The sequence below is a fragment of the Rhinolophus sinicus genome, chromosome 7 (genome assembly GCF_057876585.1).
Source record: "Rhinolophus sinicus isolate RSI-liver-muscle chromosome 7, RSI-T2T, whole genome shotgun sequence".
Lineage (NCBI taxonomy): Eukaryota > Metazoa > Chordata > Mammalia > Chiroptera > Rhinolophidae > Rhinolophus > Rhinolophus sinicus.
The window spans coordinates 12,893,769-12,920,320 of record NC_142507.1 but is presented as its reverse complement, the minus strand read 5'-3'; the positions used below and the strand labels follow the sequence as shown (position 1 = coordinate 12,920,320).

The window sequence follows — 26,552 nt, the reverse complement described above, 5'->3', positions numbered from 1 at the left end:
GCCAAGGTACAGAGGCCGGGCAGACTGACAACGTGTACAGGCACCAAAGTGTGTTTTATGTGGTATTTCTTTAGGAGCATTCAACCCGGTAAGTGTTGGAGTGGAGGAGGCCGATTGCTGGATGTGTGTTCATAGGACCTATACCAGATAAACCAGAATTTAGACTGTTCTTTTTCATATTTTTAAAAGTAATATTTATTAAACAAAGTTTTAAACACAGAAAGATGGAAAGAGAAAGATCACTCTCCTTAAGCTACCTAAATATAAATATACCATTAATATTTTGGATGTTTTCTAATCTTCTTTTGAGCCTAATTCAAACAAACAAATGAAAAACAAAACAAAAAAACAAGATATAATTGTGTTATATAATTTTGTGATTTCTTTTACTTGGATTTACAAGTGTCATCAGTTACATATACCATAGTTGTTTTTTTATGTTATGATTTATTGATCACTTATAAATAGTAAGTGACCACCCTTCCAGGCATTTTATGACGCCAGTGGGTGTCAGAGTTTGGTCATGGAACCTGTGAGGTCAAAAGTGGTTTTATTATAAACTAAGATACTATGTCTTTCCTTTTCATTCTCCCGGGTGTGTACAGGTTTTCTAGAGGTTGTAGGCATGTGATGACTTCATTGCTCTGAGGCTAACAGAGTGTGTACACAGCTTGTGTGTTCTCATGTTTTAAAAACTTGTTAGTGTTCATTTCTAATGTGTGTGGGGGGGGGGGCGGGGGGGAATCCTCTATTTTTGAGTATAAAGAGGTCTTGTAAACCAAAAAAGGTTTAAACCATAAAGATGGAGCCATTCATTTCCCTATATGATCACATCTAGTCCTCATTCATTCGTGTGACTGAGTTGTTGCTATTTTGTTTTTAACAGAGAGGAACCTGAGTCTGGAGGCAGTGAAGTCAGGGTCCAACCCAAGTTCATGTGTCCAGTCTCTTCTGTTCACTTTGCTCTTAACCATTTTTAAATTCTTTGATATTCCACAGGCTTCCCAGCTTTCACTATTATTTTGATAATTTCTGATCATAAAGCTTTTTACACATTAGGATCATTGCTTTAAATTATATCCCAGTGGTGTAATTATATCAAAGGGAACAATATTTTCAAGGCTTTTAAAATCTATAGACTAAATTTTTTAAAAAGCATGTTTAACATTTTTATTCTGATCAATTGATACTCTTGAATTTATGGCATGGGTGAATTCTCCGACTGTCATTTCCTCCAGTGATGGCATCCCTTCTAAAGTTCTAGCCAGTCTGCTTTTATCTTGCTCTCTGCATGTTTGCAAGGGCTCCAATGATACCTGGCTACTCACATATTCTAATTTTTCAGTATGTTGTAGGGATCGGCTGTGCTTACAGGGTCTGCCAGCTGGATAGACCTGTACGGTTAGTTGCCTTGCTATACGCTTGGTGGCATCTTGGGGGCGTGGGGTGGCAGGGATGGACAATGCTTCCATAAGCCGTTGCTTGTCCTGGGGGCTCCCTTATAATGTTGGCAAGTTAGAAAAGGCATTTATGTAAAGAATACTAATTTTGTGTCCCTTAGTTTTATGATGATGTCAGTGTCCTTTGACTTTGGTGATGTTCCATCATTTATATTGTTCCTTGATTTTGAAATTAGATGACTCATAGGTTACTTTCAACTTATTTTTCTGCACCAGATTCCGAAACACGATTTGACCTGAAACTTATGTACCCGGATCCTCCGAGAGATCGTCACACCTTAGAGATTCAGCAGCAAGCTCTGCTAAGAGAGCAGCAGAGGAGACTGAATAGAATGAAAATGCAGGACGGCGCTGAAGGTAAGAAATAACCGTTACGGCTTCCAGTCGTGATGGGCTGTTCTATGCTGGCTTGCTTTCTCCATCTCTCGTACTGATTTCTGCCCCAGGTGGGGTCTCTCCACTGACAGCTCTGTGCTCACACTGGGGTCAGGTATCCTCGTGTGACATCCGCACTGGGAATTAGGAAGCAAGGGAGGAATGCTAGGCAAAGTCTGCAGTGCCCCAAGAAAGAGCATTTCTCTATCGTGTGTGTGTGTTTTCATTTTTCATACAGCAGTAATCTGGAAAGCATCTGCTTATCTGCTATTGAAGAAGTTAGATGCTAAAAAGTATAAATGTGATGAAAGCTGCAGAGAAATCCGGGGTCCCTTGGCGGTGTGTATGTGGGGTGGGTGCTCAGGCACCGGGAGGCAGAGTGGAGCCCGTTGCCTCAGAGCTTCGGTGGTCCCTGCTGGCGGGACCCTCACATGTATTTCACCGGCATCGCCAGCTGTCAGGCCTTTGAGGGGTTACCATGGAAAAGGCGTCATACAAACGCAACAGTCAGGCCACAAGAGGAGGAGAGAGTCCTGTGAGTCGTATTTAGGAAAATTTCAGACCCTACTGGGGCAGGCTTCCTGGCCTGCGGAATCTGAGGAATGTTCTTTGACCGCACAAGACAATGTCCCTGAGTAAGCGGGGCAGCGCTCTAGGCCCATGTCACAGGTCAGACTTAGATAAAGATGGATACAGGGGGCATTTTCCCTCCATCTGATTCAGAATAACCTAAATTCTATGATAAATAGTGGGCATACCATCAGCAAAGAAGAGAGAAGCAGATACATTCAGCCTTTATACCCATTTTGGTGGGATTTTTCTTTAGAAGACCCAGCTGATGATCTGATTTGGTGCAATGCTGGTAACCAGATTAGCTCAAAAGTCGTCCCCAGGTGGATACAGGTACATTTCGGCACTGAGGGTATCCGTTCCCCACAGCAGCCACCTCCTAACGTCTGACAAACACTGTGATGACTTAATTCACAAGAATATGGTTTAACTATCACACAATCACAGCCAGGCAGCTGCCTGGAATCGGATAGCTTCCTTCAGTTTCAGTGAGGAAGCCTGTGTACCTCTGCTCTATACCCTTCTACACAGATTGTAGCAATCTGAGGAGATGGGGAAGAATCCTGTAGTATTTTCTTTGTCTGTAGGGATCAGTTTTAAGTTCATAGTGATTTTACTTCTTTATATTCACTAATGTGAATGGAAGAATTTTATCCAACTAGAATACATGCTGAGTTATATTTATTAATAAACGAGTACTATCTTAAAAACATTCTGAAACGTGATAGTTGAGAAGTAATTACCAGGAGAGAGCTAGTCACAAGAGATATTCTAAAATTGGTTTTTATTTTTTCAATGTTTTTCTGACCTTTTAATTTGTTTTTGTTCTCCGTTGACTGTAGAGGACTTGGATGCAATCCCAGCTGCTAAAATGCAAGACCAAAGAATGGTAAGGAACCAGTTACAATTTTTCAAGCTATTGGGGGACAAAAGTTTTCAGGAACACTGAATTAAGAAAGATTTAAAATCTTGTCTCATCACTGCAGTGGGTAGAGATGTATAACACGTAGACAGTATGTAGTAATGTACATAATAGCTAAGAACCAGACTCCAGCTCGAGGCTGTTCAAGCTCATTTGTTTTTAGCCGTGTGGCTTCAGGCAAGGTATTTAATCTTTCTGTGACTCAGCTTCCTAATCTGTAAAATGGGATAATAGTACTTGCCTCTGAGGGTGGCTGTAAGGATGAAATTCAATAATATTTGCACAGCACATAGGGACAGGCCTAGCATGTAAAAATTTAATTAAATGTTTATTAAATAAGAAATAGTTCAAGAGTTGTTGCAAGAATGAAGTGAGATAAATACTTAAAACCCTAGAATAGGTCCTGGCTTGTAATGAGTGTGGGATTGTGTTTGCTGTTGATATAAGTAGTGGAGGTGGGAGTCTATATACAAGGAGTGGGGAGGCCCATAAAGAAAATACGGGTGTCACTCTTACCCTAAGGAGGTGACATCTGTGCAAAGACTGAAAAAAGGTAAGGGATGAGCCATTGTTACTCCACAAATACATACTGAATACTTACTGTGGGCCAGACACTCTCGGTGCTGGGGCTACAGGAGTGAACGAGAGGCATAGAAATCCCTGTCCTCTGAGGGCTTACTTTCTGGTAAGCAGGAGACAATCAAATATATAGTATCATACTTGTGGGGCTCTGGAGAAAACCGTAGCCAGGAAAGGGTATGGGGGTGACAGTTTACAATGTGAAATAGAGTGGTCATGGAAGGTCTCACTGAGTAGGTAACATTCAAATAAGGACATCAGGGAGGTGGCCATGTGAAATATTGGGGACACCTCTGCAGGAAGCAGAGGCCCCAGGAGGGGGAGGCCTGCTGTGTCTCAGGAGCAGTGAGAAGGCCAGGGAGGCTGGAGAGCCACGGGCGAGAGAGGTGGACAGGGGAGGGCAGGTTGCAGAGCCTCACGGGCTCTCGGAGGGTTTTGCCTTTACACGGTGAGTGTGCCACGATCTGTTTCATGTTTTAACATGATCACTGACTGCTGTTCATTGGGAACAGACAGGGGTCAGAGGACTTCTGCTATAATCTAGGGTAAGAGGTAAGGTGACGGAGCCTGGGGTGGAAGCAGAGAGGGGGGTCAGAAGTGGCTGCATTTATTTTGAAAGGCGACCTGAGAGGATTTTTGACATTGGATGTGAGGTATGAGAGGAGTCCAAGATGGGCTTCAAGGGTTTTGGTTGGGAGTCGCTATTTACAGAGATTGAGAAATCGGAGAAACAAATTTAGGGGTGGGGGAGAAACCAGGAACTTAGTTCTAGACATGGGAAGTTTGAGACACCTATTAGATAAACAGTTGGAGCTGGTGAGTAGTAGATAAGAGACAGAATTCAGAAAAGATCAAGGTTGGAAATTTACTCTTCACACACTAATGATACAGGTAGAGTTATCCCCATTTTCAGATTATAAAAACAAGACTCAGCTAGGCTGTTAGTTACCCAGGGTTACCAGTTGGCAGCTGTTAGTGCTCGGTTTGGGAGGTACTTGACATTTGTTTCTCTGAAGTTCACAACAAAGGATGCTTATTTCTGTTTACGTAAGAGGAAACTGCCAGCCCACGGACACACAGTCAGCAAGCAGTAAAACCCACATCTGAACCCAGGATGGACGCTAGAGGTCCTCCTGTGCCCATATGACCTGGCCCGAGACACACTGCCACCTATTCCTGGGGACTCTGCAGCCATATTTCTCAGTGGAAAGATACTGAAATTAAACATCTAGGATTTTGGTTAAAATCCTGGATTAATGATGCCATAGCCTGTTGAGTAGAAACTCAGCATAAACCCACCGTTTATCTTGACTGTTACAAAAATGCTAATAAATTTTGGGCTCCTCATTTTCCTTAATACAGAAGGGGTTTTCCTGTATTTTCTGAGCATTAGAACGTAGTGTAGGAGGCAAGAAGCCATTCTCTTGTGCTAATTTTGGAAACAGTGGAGACTTGTGCCTCTCAATACAAATTTCTTTTTCCACACAGGACTAATAAAAATAATAATTAAAATGTGATATTTCTTTTAGCCCAGAGATGACACTAATGATTTCTTGAAAACTTCATTATTGGAATCCGATAGTGCTTTCATTGGTGAGTATATTTATCAATCTCTTAATAGTTTAAAATTATTTCTATTTCTTTTAAATGTTTTTATTCATACTTACAAAACTGGTACTTATTGTTGTGCAACATGGTAAAAAAAGAATATTTTGTTTTACTAACTTAGTGAATAATTATCAAATATGACAAGTTTTCAAAATCAAAATAACTAAAATAGACTTTAAAAGTCATAGTAAGGACTTCTGGCCAAGATGGCAGAGGAGTAAACACTGAGAACCACCGGAACATTAGCTGAATAGAAGCCCTGACAATGAAGGACATAAAGCAGCAGCCACCAGGTGACTGGGGGGAGGGGCGGGGACGCAGAACAAGCAGCCCCGCCCCCACGGGGTGGGGATTACAAATCAGGAGGGAGCTGCCTCCTGCAGACGTCCCCGCTCAGGAGCGAGGGGTCCCAGCACCCCCCTAGGCTCCCCAGCCAGGGCCGCAGTGCCGGGCAGAGAAGCCCCCATGAGTGCGGCTGGGAAAACCAGTGGGGACTGTGGCTGGGTGCCAGGGCTGCTGCAGTGCCAGATGCTCCTCCTGAGGGACCCACGCACAGACTCACTTGCTCAAACTCACTCGCTCTAAGCTGGTGGGGCCAGCAGCTCAAAAAGCGCCAGGGACGTACAGGGAGGAACTGAAGGACTAGCTTCAGGGGGAGGGCTGAGGGGCTTGGAGCTCTTTGGGGACAAAAGCCCTGGCAGGTGCCACTGTTCCTTTGGTGAGTGTTCTTCCTACCCCGCCAGCAGGCGCCAAATCTGAGCTCTGCATTCACCTGCTAATACCAGTGGCTCTGGTGAACCCGAGACGCCACCGAACTCACACGCCCAGCCAGAGCCTCTTCCACCAGCCACGGCTCACAGGCCGCCTGTGTGGGCTCAGGCTGTGGACTTGCCTCAAATCTCTCAAAGGTCTACAAACTCCGAACAAGCAGTGGCTGGCCTTGGTGTGCCCTATACCTCTTGCTAAGTGGCCCCATGCCTGGCACAAGCTGTAGCCAGTGTTGGCTTGGAAGGTAGGTGCAACTAAGCAGCCTCAGCTCCCATCGGGGTACCCGGAGCTAGTGGCACTGTCCTCTCCCAAGTATCTCCAGTACTAGCACAAGTGGCAACTGCAGATCACGTTGCAGCTCCCACCAGGGGGGCACAAACAGGCTGACATTGGCTTGCACCAGAACCCCTCCTAAGGGGCTCCAGAATCAGCACCCCCTGTGGCCAACTTCAGACCACAGCACCACCTAAGCAGCTCCACAAACAACACACCTGAAGGGCAGATTCGCCTGGCACCAAAGACCCAGTAAAGAGACTCCCGCTTCATGGGATCAGCTCCCACAGAACAGCCGGCCTGCTGTAATCACAGCCAGTCACCCGGACGCTCAGGCCCACCCACTGCTGTCCCAACATCAAGGCTCAACTACAACAGGAGGGCACACACAGCCCACAAAAGAATTTAAAAATAATGCCAAGAAGATAAATGTGAAAAAGGTAAAGACTGGTGATTTTAGAATGTGTTCCAACTTAGAGACTGTGATAAACATAGCCTGGTATATATGAAGCACATGGTAACCACAAACCAAAAATCTACAAGAGAGATACAAGAAATAAAGAGAAAGGAATCCAAACAATACTGTAGAAAGTCAGCAACGTACAAGACGAGAGCAAGAGAGTAAGTAACAGAGCTACAAAAATAAGCAGAAAACAAAATGGCAATAACTACATACCTATCAATAATTAAAGTATAAATGGAGTAAATGCTCCAATCAAAAGACATAGGGTGGCTGAATGGATTTAAAAAACAAGCCATACATATTCTGCCTATAAGAGACCCACTTTTGGAAAAATAAATACAGACTGAAATTAAGTGGATGGAAAAAGATATTTTGTACAAATGGAAACAGAAAAGCTGGGGTAGCAATACTTATATTAGAAAAATAGACTTTAAAACAAAGGCTGCAATAAGAGACAAGGACATTTCATAATGATAAAAGGATTAATCCAACAAGAGAATATTATTTTTGTAAACACTGACACAGCCAACATAGGAGCACCTGAACATATAAAGCAAATATTGATAGACATACAGGGAGCAATCAACAGTAATACAGTCAACGTCGGGGACTTGAACACCCCATGACATCAATGGATAGAGCATCTGGAAAGAAAATCAATAAGGAAACAGTGGCCTTAAATGACACATTAGGCCAGATGCCTTAAATTTTTAGTACACTTCAGCCAAAAGCAAGAGAATACACATTCTTTTCAAGTGCACATGGAACATTTTCCAGGATAGACCACATGTTAGGCCACAAAGCAAATCTCAATAAACTTAAGAATACTGAAATCATATCATCTTCTCTGGTCACAATGGTATGAAACTAGAAATCAATTACAAGAGGAAAACCAAAAACCACACAAACACATGGAGGCTACACAACATGCTACTTAACAACAAAATCGAGGAAATCAGAAAATACCGTGAGACAAATGAAAATGAAAACACAATGATCCCAGGTCTGTGGGACACAGCTATAAAAGTTCTGAAGGAAATTTAGAGCAATACCTGCCTACTTCAAGAAACAAGAAAAATCTCAAAAACTCTAACCTTTCACCTAGAAAGGAACTAGAAAAAGAATAAACAAAGCCCAAGGTGAGCAGAAGGAAGGAAATAAAGATCAGAGCAGAAATAAATGAGAGTCTAAAAAAAGAATAGAAAAGATCAATAAAGAGCTGGTTCTTTGAAAAGATAAACAAAATTGGTAAATCTTTAGCTAGACTCAAGAAAAAGAGAGAGGGCCCAAATAAAATCAGAAATGAAAGAAGTTACAATGGATACCACAGAAATACAAAGAATTATAAAAGAATACTATGTAAAGCTATCTGCCACAAAACTGGACAACCTAGAAGAAATGGACAAGTTCTTGGCATACAGCCATCCAAGACTGAAACAAGAATTATAAAAACCTGAATAGACTGATCATTAGTAAGGAAATTGAAACAGTAATCAAAAATCTCCCCAAAAACAAAAATCCAGATGGCTTCACTGGTGAATTCTAAGCATTCAAAGATCTAATATCTATCCTTCTGAAACTCTTAAAAAAAAATTAAAGAGGAGGGAATGCCTCCTAACTCATTTTACAAGGCCAACATTACCGTGATACCATAAACAGGCAAGGACATAGCACAAAAAGAAAATTACAGGCCAATATCTCCTATGAATGAATATACATGGAAAAATCCTCAACAGAATACTAGCAAATTGAAGACATTAAAAGGACCGTACACCACAATGAAGTGGGATTCATTTCAGGAATGCGAGAATGGCTTAACATCGCAAATCAACATAATATAAACCACATTAACAAAATGTGGGATAAAAATCATATGATTGTATCAATAGATGCAGGAAATAGATGCAGGAAAAAAGCATTTGACAAGATACAACATCCATTTATGATAAAACTCACTAAGATGGGTATAGAAGGAAAGTACTCAACATAATTAGGGCCATATATGACTAACTCAGTGGTGAAAGCTAACATCATACTCATTGTGAAAAATTGAAAGCTTTCCTCTAATCTCAGGAACAGGAACAAGACTGCCCACTCCAACCACTTTTCTTCAACATAGGACTGGAAGTCCCAGCCAGAGCAATTAGGCTAGAAAAAGAAAAGGCATCCATATTGGAAAGGAAGAAGTAAAACTGGCACAGATGTTGCAGGTAACATGATTTTATATATAGAAAACCTTACAGACTCCCTTAAAAAACTATGAGAAATAATAAATGAATACAGTAAGGTTTCAGGGTAGAAAATCAATATACAAAAAGTCTGTTGTGTTTCTTTATACTAACAATGAGCTATCAAAAAAATGAAGAAAATCCCGTTTATAATTGCAAGAAAAAGAATAAAATACCTAGGAAAAAATTTAACAAAGGTGATGAAATACCTGTATACTGAAAACTACAAGACGTTGAAAGAAATTGAAGACCACACAAGAAATGGAAAGGTATTCTATGCTCATGGATTAGAAGAATTAACATTGTCAAAGTGTCCATATTACGGAAGTCTGACAATTAAGTTCGCAAACTTGTTGCAAAGATGTTACTAATCTTTTTTTGATATCAGAGGGATTATTCATTATGAATTTGTGCCAACTAGAGACACAGTTAACCAAGTTTACTATTTGGAAGTGCTCAAAAGGCTGTGTGAAAAAGATGACCTGAACTTTTTGCCAACAATTCATGGCTCTTGCATCACAATGCACCCGCTCACACAGCACTGTCTGAGGGAGTTTTTAGCCAATAAACAAATAACTGTATTGGAACACCCTCCCTATTCACTTGATCTAGCCCCCAATGACTTATTTTTTTTACCTGAAGATAAAGGAAATATTGAAATGAAGACATTCTGATGACATTCAGGACATCAAGGGTAATATGACGACAGCTCTGCTGGCCATTCCAGAAAAAGAGTTCCAAAATTGCTTTCAAGGGTGGACTAGGCGCTGGCATCGGTGCATAGCTTCCCAAGGGGAGTACTTGGAAGGTGACCATAGTGATATTCAGCAATGAGGTATGTAGCACTTTTTCTAAGATGAGTTCACAAACTTAATTGTCAGACCTCATACCTAAAGTAATCTGCAGATTCAGTGCAATCCCTATCAAAATCCAAATGGCGTTATTCATAGAAATAGAACACATAATCCTAACATTTGTATACAATCACAAAAGACCCCGAACTGCCAAAGCAATCCTGAGAAAAAAAATAAAGCTGGAGATATGACATGCCTTGATTTTAAACTGTACTACAAAGCTACAGCAATCAAAACAGTATGATATGGTCATGAAAACAGACCATTGGAACAGAATTGAAAGCCCAGGAATAAATCCACACATATGTGGGTAATTAATTTATGGCAAAGGAACCAAGAGTATGCAATGGAGAAAAGAAAATCTCTTAAATAAATGCCGTTGGGAAAACTGGAAAGCCACATGCAATAGAGTGAAACAGGACCACCATTTTACACCAGACACAAAAATTAACTCAAAATCGATTAAAGACTTCAATGCAAGACCTGAAACAATAAAGTAGATAGAAGAAAATATCGGCACTAAGCTTCTAGGTATTGGTTTCAATAGTGTTTTTGTGAATTTGACTCCAAAAGCAAGGGAAACAAAGAAATAAATAAGTGGGACTACATTAAACTGAAAATTTCTGCACAGCAAAGGAAAACACCAACAAAACCACAAAGGCAACCAGCTGAATGGGAGAAGATATTTGCAAATGCTACTTCTGATAAGGGGTTAATAGTAAAAAAATATAAAGAACTGATACAACTCAACAAAAAAACAATGAGTAAAAAATGGGTAGAGGATCTGAGTAGACATTTACAAGGCAGACAAACAGATGGCCAAAGAGACACGAATAGATGTTCCACATCAGTAATTAGTAGGGAAATACAAATCAAAACCACAATGAGCTATCACCTCATACCTGTTAGAATGGCTATCATCAACAAGACAAGAAGTAAGTGCTGGAGAGGATGTGGAAAAAGGGAACCGTCATACACTGTCGGTGGGATTGTAAATTGGTGCAGCCACTATGGAAAACACTATGGAGGTTCCTTAAAAAATTAAGAAAGGAACTATCATATGATCCAGCAGTTCCTCTCCTGGGTATTTTCCAAAGAATATGAAAACACAAATTTGAGAAAGATGTATGTACCCCCATGTTCATTGCAGCATTATTTATAATAGCCAATTTATGGAAACAATCTAAGTGTCCAGCAGTGGATGAAGGGATAAAGGAGATATATATGTATGTGTGTGTATACACATGGACACAATGGATAATAATGACCCATAAAAAAGATGAAATATTTCCATGTGGGACAGCATGGATGGATCTTGAGGGATTATTCTAAGTGAAATAAGTCAGAAGGAAAAGGACAAAGTCCATATGGTTTTACTCATATGGAATATAAAACAAAGTAACAATGAACTAATAAAACAAAAGTAAACTCATAGATACAGACAACAGAATGATGGGGTTACCAGAAGGGAAAGGGGATGGGGGAAGGTGAAATGGGTAAAGGGGGTCAAATATATGGTAACAGAAGGAAAAAATCCAGACTTTCGGTGATAAGCAATCAATACGGTATATAGATACTGAATTCTGATGTTGTATACATGAAATTTATATATTAACCAATGTTACCTCAATAAAAACTTGGAAACCCCAAACACCCCACAATATCATTTAGCAATCCCCTCAGAAAAGAAATCCTTAAATCTTACCCCCGCCAAAAAAAGATTTATATGAGGACAACTACAAATTCTTGAAAGAAATAAAAGAACTAAATAAATGGAGAGATAATATTCCATGTTCATCAATCTGTCAATTCTATATTACCAATATGTCAGTTCTTCCCAACTTGATCAATAGATTCATTGCAATCCCAGTCAAAATCCCAGCATGTTATTTTGTGGATAACTGATTGTAAAATGTATATGGAGAGGAAAAATAACCCACACAATATTGAAAGAGAAAAACAGAGTCAGAGGACTAACACTACCTGACTTCAGGACTTACTATAAAGTTACAGTAATCAAAACAGTGTGGTATTGGGAAAATAATAGACAAATCAATGGAACAGAATGGAGAGTCCAGAAATAGACCCACACAAGTATAGTCAACTGCTCTTTGAAAAAACAGCATTGCAACTGAGGAAAGACAGTCTTTTCAACAAATGGTCCTAGAGCTGGACATCTACATACAAAACAAAAAATATCCAGACACAGGCCATACACTCTTCACAAACATCAAATAAAATGGACCATAGGCCTAAATGTAAGACACAGAACTGTAAAACTCATAGAAGATAATATAAGAGAAAACTTAGAACTTGACTATGGCAGTGACTTTCTGGATATAAACAACAAAGGCACAATCCATGAGAGTAATAATTGATAAACTAAACTTCATTAAAAAGGAATGTTCTGTGAAAGACAAATTCAAGAGAATGAGAAGACAAGCTATAGACTGGGAGAAAGTATTTAGAACAGATAGATCTGGCAAAGGACTATTCTCTAAAATATATGAAGAACTCTTAAAACTCACCAATAAGATAATTACCCAATTAAGAGATGGGCAAAAGATCCAAACAGACATGAAATAAGATGGCATCAGAGAAATGCACATGAACACACGAGGAGCTGCCCCTGCACACCTGTGAGAATGGCCATCATCTAAAACTGGCAACACGAACGCCGTGAGGAGGTGGAGCAGCAGGAACTCGCACTCATTGCTGGTGGGGATGCAAACGGTGCAGCCCCTTTGGAAGACGATGCGGCCCTTTCACGTAAACACTTACTGCAGTTGCACCGCTACGCTGTACACCTGAACCTAATGTCATATTGAAGGTCAAGTGTCATTGAGAAGTTAAAAAAAATTTAAAAGCTGGACATATACTGGTGAGGATGTGGGGAAACTAGAACCAGTTTTGAAAATGGTTTGGTAGTTCCTCAAAGGCTAAATGTACAGTTACCATAATACCCAGCAATTTCACTCCTCGGAATAGACCCCAAAGAAATAAAAACATGGCCACAAAAAGACATGTACATGAATGTTCATAATTGCATTATTAATAATTGCCAACTAGAAACAGTTAAAATGTCCATCAGCTGGTGAATGCAGAGAGAAAATGTATAGCTCCATTATGACAGAGTCCATTTAGTAATAAAAAAGAACAAACTGATAAATGGTGCAACATAGATGAACCTCACACATTACGCTGAGTGAAAGACGTGACGTTGTCGAGTTCCATTTCTGTGGAATCTCAGGAAAGGTAAATGTTGAGAATGACAGCAGATCCGTGTTCATTGGGCTGGGCAGGTGGGAGAGGAGTGGTTGCCAGTGAACACAAGGCTACGCTGTGGTGATAGAACTGTTCTAAAAGTGGGTTATAGTGATGATGGCACAATTCTGTAAAAATCATTGAACTACATACATTAGAGTGGGTGGATTTTATTATCTGTAACTAATGTCTTAAAGCTAATAAAAAGCCGTCTTGGTTTAGCTGAGAAAGAGGCTGAAAACGGGGGATTGTTAAGAGTTGTGCCTTGTGTGGTCCTTCCAGGTGCTTACGGCGAGACGTACCCTACCTTTGAGGAGGACGCGTTCCTTCCACCATCACAGCTGCCTTCTGCCCGGGAACGCAGGAGGAACAAACAGAAGGGCCTGGGCTTTGTATGTATGAGATGTCCTTTTCTCTTTTTCCTTCTCAGTTTATGAGGGGGAGGTCTGGGTTCTGAGCCATGCGGAGTTGGTGTGGTCCAGCGAGCAAAGAGCACTCGTCTGGAATGCGGGTCTCACGGGTCTGACTCGAGGCTCTACCGCCCAGTCGCTGGGTGGCCTTCAGCGGGTCACTGAACTCAGTGCCGTGGCTTCTCCAGGGGGGTATTTTCCTACTTCCAAGGGGGCTCTCAGTGGAAGTATCTGACGTGTGACAGAAAGCCTGCTACGTCTCAGGCACCTAAGCCTATTACGTAGATAGCTTCCTTTTGGTCACATAACTTTCCAAAGGTCACACAGACAGGAAGGCTGATATTCAAACCCTATAGTATAGCCAATAAAATGTGCAGGCTTTGGGCAATTTCTTCAACTCTGTTTTCTTATATATGACGTGGAGATAGTTACAAAATATACGCAGAGCATGTAGCACCGAGTCAAGCATGCAGGAAGCTCTCCAGAAATGACAAGTGCTGTTATTAGCATTACCATATGGGCAGCTTTACCAGACGGCAATAATTTGGTTGTTTCACTAGGAACCACTAACCTACTTTGTCTCTATAGATTTGCCTTTTCTGGACCCATGAGATCATACAATATTTGGTCATTTGTGACTGGCTTGTTTCCAAAGGTCATCTAAATTGTAACATATCAGTACTTAATTCCTTTTTATTGCTGAATAACATTCTATATATGGATATTCCCTTTCGTTTATCCATTCAGTACCTGATGGACATTTGGGTTGTTCCCACTTTTTTCTGCTTTTAACATTCGTGTACAAGTGTTTTGATGTTTTCATCTCTCTTGCATGTGTACCTAGGAGTAGAATTGTTGGGTTAGATGGTAACTGTTTAGCATTTTGAGGAACTCAGGCTGTTTCCCACCTTTATCCAGTCTGGCAGCATTTACATGTTATCAGAAATCCAACACCTTCATCTGAGCCTGTATGGATAAATATGTACGCTACAGATTTCCATTTGTTTCATTTTGTACATCACACTACATGTATCGAGGGCAAGAACGTGATTTGATTCACTGATTTATTCTGAGCATTTTATGATCATTTCTGAAGTTGTTTTCTAACTGCAGGATAACGGTCGTCTTAATGTACCACCAGATGGTCTCTCTTTAAAATCTGTATCCAGTGTAAATATTGATCAGATTAGAATGAGAAATGAGGAACGAATGCGAAGATTGAATGAACTTCAAAATAAACCTATTAATACAGGTAAAGGCCAAGTTTAACAGCCTACAGCAAATTCTAATATCTCTTAACCTGCTTACATGGGGGTTTCCACTGATGGCTGGGGGATGGATGGAATGAGTTTTGAAATCCTTCACTAGTCGTGGGGCCTAGAACACAGTTGCTATCCAGCAAAACCAGGACTCGGGATAAATTTTGCATCAGATTCTATCTACCAGAGAGGGTACCCTTTTTTGAGTGGATTCTAAAGAGATAAAGTTTTTGCTTATAATTATATCCAGGCTTTGCTTTCAGGGAAAATGCCCATTAGTATCAGCATCACACTTCCCCTACTGAAGTGAGAGTGTCAGAAATTAACTCGAACACTTTGAGTTCTTTAGATAACACATACACATTTGTAATACTGCAAAGAAAATTTTACCTTTTTACTTGGCTTTCTGTACCATGGACACAGCAAAATAGCCTCAGGTCACTATTTCCTTTATATAATCCAAAGTTCAGTCTTTTGCTTTGGTGACCAGCAGGGTAAGTCAGCTTGTTCATGGAGCACAGGCAGGCAGGACGGTTCCTTAGGCAACCGCTGAGCTCCTCTGCCCTGCCAGCCCTGGACCACCTTTTCAGTGTTGATGTTAATTAGTTATTAGGATAATGGGACAGTTTTTTAGTATATAAGGCCTATTATTAGTTTTAGCAAATAAGTGGTGGTGTCTATTTGGACAATTCTTTAGTCTGTTAAGCTACATTAGAGTAATTTTCTAGTAACAATTTTCTTAAGATATTTTTAGATCTTCCCTTTAATACTGTGTTAAGTTAAAACTACTTACACAATCTCTCTAGCAGTCAAGTTTGATGGTCGTTCCCTATCAAATACCAGCAAACATGGTAAATTAATGGAGCAGTACTTTTCATGTACCTGGAAAAAAGTGAAATAGTGGGAAAGCAATGCTTTCTTTTTAGCAAAAAGCATTTTCATCTATATTATGAAATTATCTATTCCTCAATTTTCTTTTAGAAACAGTAAGTTGAATTAATATTTAACAGGGATATATTTAAATTGAAACAAGATAGAGCATTTTAAGAATCTACTCTTTCCGTAGGTTTCTAACTTCTAAACTTTTTTAAAAATTGTCCTTTCAAACAGGAGCTTTTTGGTACGATGTGGATTGACTGCTCATTAAATTGATTGCACAGATCCCTTTGCTGGGCTAAAACAAATTGACATCACAGGGTAGGAAGACAGATTTTCCTATTATATATAATAGTAAGTAAAGTACAAACATAGAAATGGAGTACAATCAGTTCAAAGAATGAAACAAATTAAGAGCTACCTCTTAATGGAGTAGACTCCACCTCGTAGTAAAGATGGAAGTAATTTCATCCTGTTTTTTTTCCCTAAAATGACTTTCAATTTCTTCATGGCAGTGTCCTAGGCTGGGAGTATTTCCAAAACCTTCTTCAGTTAAAAACAAAGTTTTGCATGGTATTCACTGAGTTTCTCCAGCAGGTGACACAGTCACCATAAAATGGCTTACATTCCAAGTCCTCATTGGGTGAGGTCTCCTCTGCCGTCCTTGGGATCCATCCCCATGGCGCTGGTACCATGGAGTCACCTCCTTCAGTTGAACTTTTGTTTTATAAAGTTGGCTCCCTTTCTGGGTTTGCTTTCCTACCTCTCAGAGGGCTGTCTGGCAAAACAGTCCAGTTTAGAACATAGTATTGTGGAGAAATGCAGAGTTGTAAGGGGTTAGAGTACAGGAGATCTGTGTTCCCTCTACCTGCCTGCCACCCACCTGCGTCACGTCTCTCTTGCTTCCGTTAGATGACGAGAGTTCACTGGTTGACCCTGATGACATCATGAAGCATGTGGGGGACGACGGGTCCAACTCTGTAGCCACTGAACCCTGGCTCCGCCCAGGCACCTCAGAAACACTGAAACGATTCATGGCAGAGCAGCTAAACCAAGAGCAGCAGCAGGTTCCTGGAAAACCAGGCCCTTTCAGTTGGCAGGGCCTGTCTACTGCACACGGGTAAATAAACTTGGACTGGTCCCAGCAGTGCCTTTGAAGGTGAAAGGATGTTAAACCTGAGCCGTTAGTAATACGTGCCCCTTTGTCCCTTACCTGAGTTCCTGACGTTCCATCTGTGTGTAAAGTGTAGCTTTTCCATGATGATGTATATAGTGTATATTGTGTACATAAATAAAAGGCCATGGCTATTTATATTTGATGTAGAATTGTATAGAATTATTTTTGCAAAATTTTGCCATAATTTAGGGTGGTAATGAACTCTTGGAATCAACTACCGTATGTGCATTATTGTAAATTTTGCTTGTAAGATAAGGTGAATAAAACACAAGTGTCTTAACAGTCCTATAAAACCAGAAAACCCTGTGCACATTTGCCATTGTTACTGCTATTCAATTTACTAGTAAATACATTGGTTGTAGCTGTGACTATTCTAGTTGCTACATAGTGAAATCAAAGGTACTAGTTAATCATTTTCATATCATTTATAGCTACTGATTCAGTATAAATGATGGGAGTCATACCTGATTTTATTCCCTTGAGCCATACACTAAATGTTACATCTTTCTGCCTCTATTTTTGTGCCTGTGAAGGTACTTACTATGTTTCTAATTTATATGATTTAATTACTTATGGATAGAAATAAATTATTTTCATTACTAATGTTGGTTTCTTACTTTAACTGGAATTCAGGTCTCTACACAGGGTGTTCTAGAAGCTGAAGAGAGGCAGGAACACTCAGGGTCCAGGACAGGGCCTGGAATCCCCGCGCTACCACGGACCCTTGGTAACGCCGTAAGAGGTAGTGCCTTTAAAAAAGAAAAAATTAATTCAAATTCTGGGAAATCATTCTTAGAGTCTTTAGCACCATGACAGCTGAGAACATCCCCCAGGCACTGCTTCTTGCACATTTCCACGGACATAATTAATGGCAGAGATGAGATCAGATAAGTTCATCTCACGTGTGAAATTTCTGATGCTTTGAATTTTAGCAACATGTAAATTTTATACTCAATTTTGTGGTCTAACCATTGTTTTCTTAACTGTAAAGATTTTTCTTGTATCTTCATCTGAAAGTAAGATGAAGGCCTCGGTCTCCTATAAGGGGAGGCCTGATATTATACCATAAAATAAACCACCAGGTTATTTGAAACAACCTCTCGGACAGACCCAAAGGTCATGGTGGCTCCAGCTACCGAGGTAGGTGACTCCCAGCTGTAGAATCAAGCTGGGCTTGAACAGGGCTGTGTCTTAAGGGTAATAAATATGGTGGACTTATAAATACATCAATAACTGCTCATTACCTAAAAGAGTGAGAGCTAAGCCTGAACACTTACCTTGTTTTTTAACACAACCCTCAAAATAAATTATCTTGATATGTCTATTTTCTTTTTAATGGTATTGTATCTCACAACCTGAACTGGCTCTTAACACACAATGCCCTGCTGCCAACTGCCCCAAAGGGAACTTTAGTACTTTCTCTCACTATTCAAATAGTGTAGCCTTATTCTGGGTTATTAATAAATACACAAAATATTAAATTATGAATAGCCTATGGTTGAGAAAATAGGGAGAACCTAATGCCAGAAACTGGAAAGAAAATATCAAAAGTAAAGAATACTGAATTTGTAGTTCTAGCTGAAAATTTCCTTTCCTTACCTGTTTGGCTTTTAATGGAAAAAAAAAAAAAAAAATCAAAAAGAATCAATAAAACATGGTGCTGTGGATTACACAGGTTTTGATTGCACTGATGAAATAATCCAAAAACTTTATTGACCTATAACCTGATTAGAATGCCAGATGAGAATCAATATTGTACAGAAAGTTGTACAGAATTTTTTTACATAGAAAACTTTACATCTGTACCATATACATTTTATCCATCTGAAAAAATTTTCTACACCCACTGTTAATACGGAATGCTTGACAATCTTGTCATTTTTTTAACCATCAGAGCACAATTCACAGTATGAATACATTTCCAGTAAATCTAACCTCCTCAAACCATGCCAGATTTGTTATTTTAATATATTCAACATTAAATTCTGTACATAGAGTAAAATCTACATCAAGCCCCGCCACCCAAAAGAAAAGAAAGTGACAGCAACCTAGATTCATTTTGCAGTGATTCAAGTTTCGGTCCATGAAGGATCATTCTATTTCAATGGCTCATGTTTAAAAGCCCTAAGAGAAGTATATTACAGGTAGTTATGTCAGGGATACTTCCTACCCTTTTTTTGTCGTTGGTCATGACGAGTGTCAGCCACAACGCTTTCTGGGCATGTTAAACCTTCAAAATTACCACCCCACCCCCTAAAAAGGGCAAAACCAAAATCTCCACAAAATAAAAAAGACAAGAAGTTCAACCCAAATGTTTAGTGCATTTGACAAAATATTATAGGTATTTAGCAAATGAATAAGAAAATAAAGAAAATAAAACAGTGCAGGAAGAACTATATAATGTTTAGGTTTCTTATATTACAGACCTGCATCTCTGTACATTTTTCACAGAAGAATGATTAGCAGTATCTCAGACAGCCTGAGTGTGCAAAAATCTTCAGAATAAGAATACCATAGTTGCTAAATATCTTTTACCATGAACAATAATTTCTTCTCCCCCCACTCCCATTATAAACATTTTAATCCTTCAAAATACAGCTCTCCTGAGTTGTACTTCTTGCAGAAGTTCAAATCTTTACATCTATAGTTCTTTGGGTAAGTTTCACTTCCACACCTGCCAAAAACACGTGGGGCTCCCTGCTGCTGAGGAAGGGAAGGACACGTGAGCATAAGCTGACACTGGAGACGGGCTTTCTGCTCAGCGCGAGCCCACTGACAACACGATCGTCAGATTACTGAAAGGGATGAGCGCTGCAAGGCTGACTTCTAGTTCTAAGCATCTTCGCCAGTAACCTTTAGACACTGCAATTCAGAAACCGTTTTTCAGGTAGGAAACCTCAGCTCCAGGGTCCTTTTAAAGAGCAGAGGGATGTAAACGCCAACAGAAAAATGTTAAGTTCCCATCACTGCTTGCTTGTTCTGAGTTCCTGTTCAGGCGGTTGTGATATCTGAAAAACAACTCCGATTCGCAGGAAAAATCTTCTAAGAACAGCACGAAGTTCAGGAATCAAGTCAAATTGCATAATTTCACATAAGAGAGGGTAGTAGAACGATGCATGAGCTTTAAACTAGGAGGGAAAATGAATTTCTCCGTTAGTAGGGCTTGCATTCCAAACCAGAGAACCTAGAACTGCCTTTGGAGCCAAATCAGTGTGGGGCGAGCACCGCATGAGACAGGAAGTGAAAGGCGTCTGCGTGAAGCAGTGACTGCACTGATTACGGAACTGAAAGAGCTGCCCTCAGAAGACTCACCTCATATAAACATTATTCGCTCAGTTCTCTACCTTATTCTGAAAAACATTTCCCATTACGTTTTCTTAAATTTATGACTAACTTCTAGCATTTGTCATTGTTTTTACCAGGTAATAAAAGTAAGAAGCCAAGCAGGAACCACAGTTGAGTTTTTACAAGCTATGTAAGGGTTATTGAAACTGTACCTTTTCTTTGTTAAATAAAATTTTGATTTCCAGGGGAGAGTGCACCTAACATTGCGATAAGCTACACAGTCTCCAGGCAAAGAGTATACATTCCATGTTACAGTTCAACTGATGCACTTGGTACCTTTTCCTTTTTTTTTGCTCTCTGCACCCCACAAGGTACAAGGAAGCAGTGAGATACATCGTGGCAAGAAGGCAAACTGGAGTGAGACTGAGTGAGGTCTGGAGTCCTTCCTGGCCACGTGGCTGGTGGTGTCTCAGGTCACTTCTCTGAGCTTTAACTGGCTCAGGAGTCAGAGGGAAATGCACGTGGACCCAGAGCACGTGACTTGAGAGGCACAAGGTGGCATCGCGTGGCCTCCACGGGTCCCATATACCACCATGGCTGGACGTGTCAAAGGTTAGGCTGCCTAACTAGGCATTTTAAACCTATTCAGGGATCACAGCAACCCTTTCCATTTAAGTCAGCTAGAAACTGCTATATTTTTTAAAGAGTGAAACATATATTAAATACATATTTATATTACAGCTATATATTTGTATTTTACCTTAATTTCTACTGGTTTAAAATTCTTAAATGATTTATGGCCCATTGACTAGGGTTTCTGGGTCCCACGGAACCAACGAATATGCCAAAGGAATGCTGACGCCTGGGGCCCAGATGGCGCCCCGAGTGAAGGTAGAGTACCAGGCGGACTGGACAGCAGCCTTCAAAACGGGGTTGAAGGGGAGATCTGCAGGGTCAGACCGGGAACTGCAATGTGGGGGACCCAGGAGCTTGCCAAGGTGTCCTGAAGGACTCCAGCCCCGCCCCTACTGAATCCCCCCCGTCACCGATAAGAGAGAAAGTGGGTCGAGCAGAGGAAGGATGAGGGCCGATGACACAGAGGCCGGCACGGGGAGGCCCAGCCACCTGGCAGCCGCCTCCCACTCAGGGCCCCGCTGGCCCGGCTAGAAATGCTGGGTAGACACGACGGCTCGTACTTACCCTGTTATCGCTTATCTTTAGAACTTTCGTGAGAAACAATAGCAGCAGGTTAGTCCAGGCCTCCCGATGACTCTCTGATGTTAAGGTGAGGAAGTAACTCAGGGCTTCACTGCAGACACTGCAACAGAAAAGGCTCATGAGCTTGGACCCCGGGGACGGACACCCACAGAGAGAACTAAGCTGCGAAGCAGATATTAACCGTTAGGAGCCTGCGAGGTTCCCCCTGTTTATCTGAAAGTGTGTCAGCAAATCATTCACGTTTTCACATTAGGAAGAAAACCAGATATAGAAGAAGCCATTGCAACTTTTCAGGAAAACCACACTTTCCTAATTTTCTAAGTTTCAGTGAATTCGAAGTCACTGTAGTAGCACGTGTGTGAGTTTTGCGTCGAGAGACCTGGATGCTGATATCTGCGTGGCTCTTTACTCCACCAGCCGTGCGGGTTTAGACCCTTCTGGGGCCTTAACCGTCTCGTCAATAAAATGGGAAAACAGAGACAAGCTGAGCTCTCAGTGTCCTAAAATGCATCTAACTGCTCTCTCAGACCATCTAATCCCCAGGAAGACAAAAATACAATTCAGGTAACAGCACTCTTTCTGAATGCCGTGTTTCATTCTTAGCGTGAGTTTAAATGTTAAAGGTCAGAATTCAACTTGTCATTAAAAAAAAGTAACACCAACAAAACCTCCAAATATTTTTGAAGCTAAATACAGGCAGACAGGTTTTCACTTCCACAAATGATCAGTTTGTAAAAAATGGAGCTATCTATGGCACAAAAAAAAGCCTAATATAAAGTTTTTAAATTTTAAGAGATAAAAACTTCCTCCTTTGGCCTGTAGTAACAAGGGACATGATTTGTTCCTGTCACCAACTGTGCAAATACACCTTCAGCTCTAAGACCGTATTTAACAAGCTTTAGGCCCCAAGTCATGTGCTTGGTCCTGCAGCTCCTTGTCGGGGTTGGGTTGTGGACGTCGCCCCGCGTGCAAACCCGGTGGCCCTTCCCGGCCCAGGCCCCCGCAGCCACAAGGGCGAAAGGCAGAAACCCAGCCATGAGTCTTACTTTAAAAGCCTTTGCTGGACCTCCTCCCAGGCACTAACCCGGCTCTCGTCCATGTACATCCGGAAGAGGATACGCAGCCCACAGGCCAGGCTGCTCGTCTCCTGCTTCAGAAGGTTGGGCTTGGATTTGCCTTTGAAGCCTGCGGAAAGGGGACGTTTCGGGGTGAATCAGGGCGGCACAGCGGCCTGGATGGCGGCACGTTGTGGTATGTTCAGCCATCACGCCTGCTGCTTACAAAGCAGAGCTGCCTGAGCCCCAGCAGCCTGCGCCCAGGCCTTGGTGTCCTGGAAGGGTTCCCCCCGCCCACCCCCCCCAGGGACAGCAAGCACCCAGAGCAGGTGCACAGGAGGCCAGGCTGCAAGGCCCAACCTGAAGGATGCGATGTCTGTGTTTACAATTTCCTTCCCTCCCTTTCAAGCTGGGGATACAAGATACAAAACAGCGAGGCGTGGGAATGTGGAAGTCTTCAAAGGCGGCACCTGACAGCCCCGTGCAGCCTGGCGCCTAGGGAGCGGGCAGACCATGTGGCAGGAAGTCTGCGCGAAAGGCCAGCGGTGCCACGGGCCCAGCATGTGTGCAAATGGGAGTCTGGTAACCTTGGCAGGGCTGTCCCAGGTGGATGGTGGCAACAACTTGGGTTGAAGGGGAAAAAGTAAGTCCCGACTACTGTTTCCAGAAGTTAGGTTATGAAGGGAAGAGAATAAACAAAGCCATGGGCTTAATTAGGAGTGCAACAGACATTTTAGATAAAATAAAATATGCCAGTGCGAGGCACCGAACACTCCATTTTACACAGCTTGACATTCAATAAACATCAGCTCCTGCTTTCTTTTTCCTGCCACATTCTGCTGCCAGCGCTGTTTTGCAACTACTACTAGGCACTGAGTATTTTTCAAATAAAAAATTAACAGTGTCAGTAAATTAATTATTACAAAGCTTAGTCTTTATTTAAAATTTCCAACATATTCTAGAACAAATATACCTGCCCCCTTCAAGAAGTTCACTTCCATCTGGAGGAATGACCACCCCCAGGTAAACATGGAGACGTCATTTGAATACAATGTCAGATTTTATGTTCGGGACCTTCTCACCCTTTTCCTCATAAAAGGGCAGCTTTTAGCGCTCACAGTATCAACAGGAAGGACCAGGCTCGGAAACCAGATGATAAAACGTTTGGTGAAATCCATCAAATAACAGGTTTATTAAACAAGGGGAAACGAATATACCCAGGCAGTTATGTGGCTCTTTGAAGACCCGAGAGGCCCCTGGTCAGCAGGCCGCCTTCCTATTGTCACTGTTAGGGTAAAAGTTCAGACAGCGACGTGCACAGACCTGAAGTACACACTCAATGAACCCTAATAAGTGCACGCATCTGTCGCACATCCATGAATGCTGACACTAAAATGTGAGACCCGTGTAGCTCACCTGCTTTCCACAGAGCAGTCCTCTGTTCATTGTTGGAATTAAAGGCCTTTGCAAACCTATGTGACTCTAATAAGCAGTCTAGTAGCTTAAAAAGCTGCTGTGACGTTAGAAAGCGGTACATTCCTTGGTCTTGCGTATCAACCCGAACATCAAAGTCCACGGCGTCTCTCTGGAAGACAAACCACCACAGCGCACGCGCACAGAGTCACAAATTTCAGTCAATTCTGACCTCAGTGCTCCCCAAAGACCAGATTTATGAGCCCATAGGATTCCATCTATTCTATCTCAAGAGAAAATAGGAAAAGGTCCACCTTTTGTTATGGAATTTCCAGAATCTCCCTTCCATGCTTCCTCGTCACCTCCTATCATTGCAGCTCCCTCCTGATTCCTGACTCCAAGAGCTCAGCCCCGACCAGACCCCACGACCACTCGCCTGCCCTTTACTGCCGCTCACCCCCAGGTCCCCACTTCTCTCCTTAACCAGGCTGGGGTCCATGCACTGTGATTGTAAGTACTCCCTGGCGTAACCCCTCACCTCCTCTTTCCGGAATCATTTGGCAAAACCGCCTACTCCACGTCTGCGCCCACACTAAACGTGGCTGGAGAAAAACGCCTTTCTCTTTAAATCCAGTGGGCGCTGGGCGCTGCCCTGCGATCCTCCTGCGCTTCCCTCATCCACTTCCCTGATCACTTGCTAATGTTTTCACTTCTCTCAAGTAGCTGAAGCTTTCTTCCCAACCTCCCTTGGTGGACGGCTTTTCTTCCTGTCCCAGTGAGAAACGGGATGTAACCAGAGCTCCCACACACTCCCATCAGCAAAGGGACCGACCATCCTGCATTTACAAGCCAGCCACCTTGCTTGCCGTCCTCGCAATGCACGACCTGTCTGTCTTCCACCCAGGACAAGCCCCGGGCCTCTCCCCGAGGCCCCATCGGCATTCACTCAGAAAGACTGCTCTAGCCACTCTCCGGGTTTGTGCGCAGAGCTCGCAGCAGGGAACATGCTGCAGTGTTGCTAGTCACAAAGACCAAACCAAGCACACCCTTCTCTTATATCGCGTCCTCCTTCAGCTGTTACCCCATTTCTCTGCACCCCCTTTGCAGCAAAACATGTGACGGTCACCGGTATCAGCTGTCTGCCATTCCTCTCCTCTTGTACCCATCACAATATTTAACATTACAATTAAACAACGTCATCAAGGTCACGAAGAAGTCCACCAAAGGCTAGAAGGCCAATCTCAGGATCTTACTTGACCTACGGAGCCCTGCACTGAGCTGACCACACCCTGCTTAAAACACTGTCTGCATGTGACTCCCAGGACAACAGTGACCTCGGTTTCCTCCTGCCTCACTGACTCTTGCGCTCGGCGCGTTACCAGCTGCCTCATCACCAGGAGCTGTAAACCATGGAGGGCTCGGGCTCGGTCCCTGGCCCTTCACCCAGCTCTGCCCACACTATCTCCGTTACAATCGTCCAGCCGCATGGCCTCCAACAAGGTGGACGGAGGGCTGACCTGTCCACACTGAATCTCTAGCTCGGCCTCTTCTCTGACGCCCACACTGGGCCAGCGAACTTCCTACCCCACCAGAGCAGCCGTGCGCGCCCGCTTACCTGCGCTGCTGCTAAGTTCTCTGCGTCCTCCTTCTTACTTGTGGCTGGGAAGAACACAATGTTGTCGATAGTCTGGATGAGTTCCAGCTGCACAACACATTTAATCAACAGGGCGGCAAACAATTTTTGTTCTGGATATTCTGTGAGGAAACCCACCCCAATGCACATGCAAACAAAATTATTTTGAATCCTTTATCATTTCTGTGACATTACAAAGCTAAGGAAACATTAATAGGAAGGTAACTTGCATGTATCACATTGAGAAGGACACACTGCTTTTGCACACGAGCACTACTCCATGACAGTTTAATTTAATCAATATTTAGAAAAGCCACACAAAATTAATTTTTAAATAAAAATATCACAAATGACTTAGAACAATGAATATGTTCAAGAAGCTTCCACTACATATTTTTAAATAACACTCAGATTATTGTTTAATAAAACATAATAAATGGATTAAAAGCTAAAACTTTAATAACATTTACTGTATACCCAAGTTTGACCTCTGAATATAGGTAATATAAAAACCTCTACTAAAAGAAAACAGGAACTACATCCGTAAGATGCAAAGGGAAAGATAGCCAAGACTTCTAACAAATGGGGCAATACTGTGGGTTAACCAAAGCACAAGTGTTATTTAGATTCACGTTGGCAGTTGTAGCTAAAATGACCTTATGTTCTCAAATGGATCCATAAGCAGAGACGTCTACAAAGTTATGCTAAGAGCATTATTACTACAAAAGTAACCCAGCTGCCAAACAAAGTGCTCTCCGCACCGGCCAGGTGGGCTGTAACACGGCTACAATCCTACAGCCTGAGCTAGTTTGTTCAACAGGACATTTCTGACAACCCACCACCTGTAAGGACATATTCATAA

General features: G+C 41.9%; 2 protein-coding genes across 12 annotated transcripts in view; one reads left to right on the top strand and one right to left on the bottom strand.

Annotated features, from left to right (window-relative positions):
* Window positions 1-17,689, top strand: part of CSPP1 (centrosome and spindle pole associated protein 1) — a 107,288-nt gene extending 89,599 nt beyond the window's left edge. For 9 of the 10 annotated variants that reach the window (XM_088799388.1, XM_088799384.1, XM_088799391.1 and 6 more), the window contains 6 exons: window positions 1,677-1,817; window positions 3,248-3,294; window positions 5,436-5,499; window positions 13,647-13,756; window positions 14,888-15,026; window positions 16,822-17,689. In XM_088799388.1, coding sequence (XP_088655514.1) covers window positions 1,677-1,817; window positions 3,248-3,294; window positions 5,436-5,499; window positions 13,647-13,756; window positions 14,888-15,026; window positions 16,822-17,033 — 713 coding nt within the window. In that variant the 3' untranslated portion in view covers window positions 17,034-17,689. Of the gene's footprint in view, window positions 1-1,676; window positions 1,818-3,247; window positions 3,295-5,435; window positions 5,500-13,646; window positions 13,761-14,887; window positions 15,027-16,821 lie in introns of those variants that run through there. The other variant, XM_088799389.1, reaches the window with a different exon arrangement.
* A 1,073-nt stretch (window positions 17,690-18,762) lies between these two features.
* The window catches only part of ARFGEF1 (ARF guanine nucleotide exchange factor 1), a 101,238-nt gene continuing 93,448 nt past the window's right edge, over window positions 18,763-26,552 (bottom strand). Inside the window, exons 35-39 of one of the 2 annotated variants that reach the window (XR_012491664.2) lie at window positions 25,673-25,759; window positions 24,061-24,229; window positions 22,636-22,774; window positions 21,572-21,689; window positions 18,763-20,214 (exon numbers count right to left, since the gene is read on the bottom strand). Coding sequence is in view for 1 of the 2 variants with exons in the window: in XM_019726256.3 (XP_019581815.1) it covers window positions 20,050-20,214; window positions 21,572-21,689; window positions 22,636-22,774; window positions 24,061-24,229; window positions 25,673-25,812 (731 nt within the window). In the remaining variant the exon portion in view is untranslated. Of the gene's footprint in view, window positions 20,215-21,571; window positions 21,690-22,635; window positions 22,775-24,060; window positions 24,230-25,672; window positions 25,813-26,552 lie in introns of both variants that reach the window. The other variant, XM_019726256.3, reaches the window with a different exon arrangement.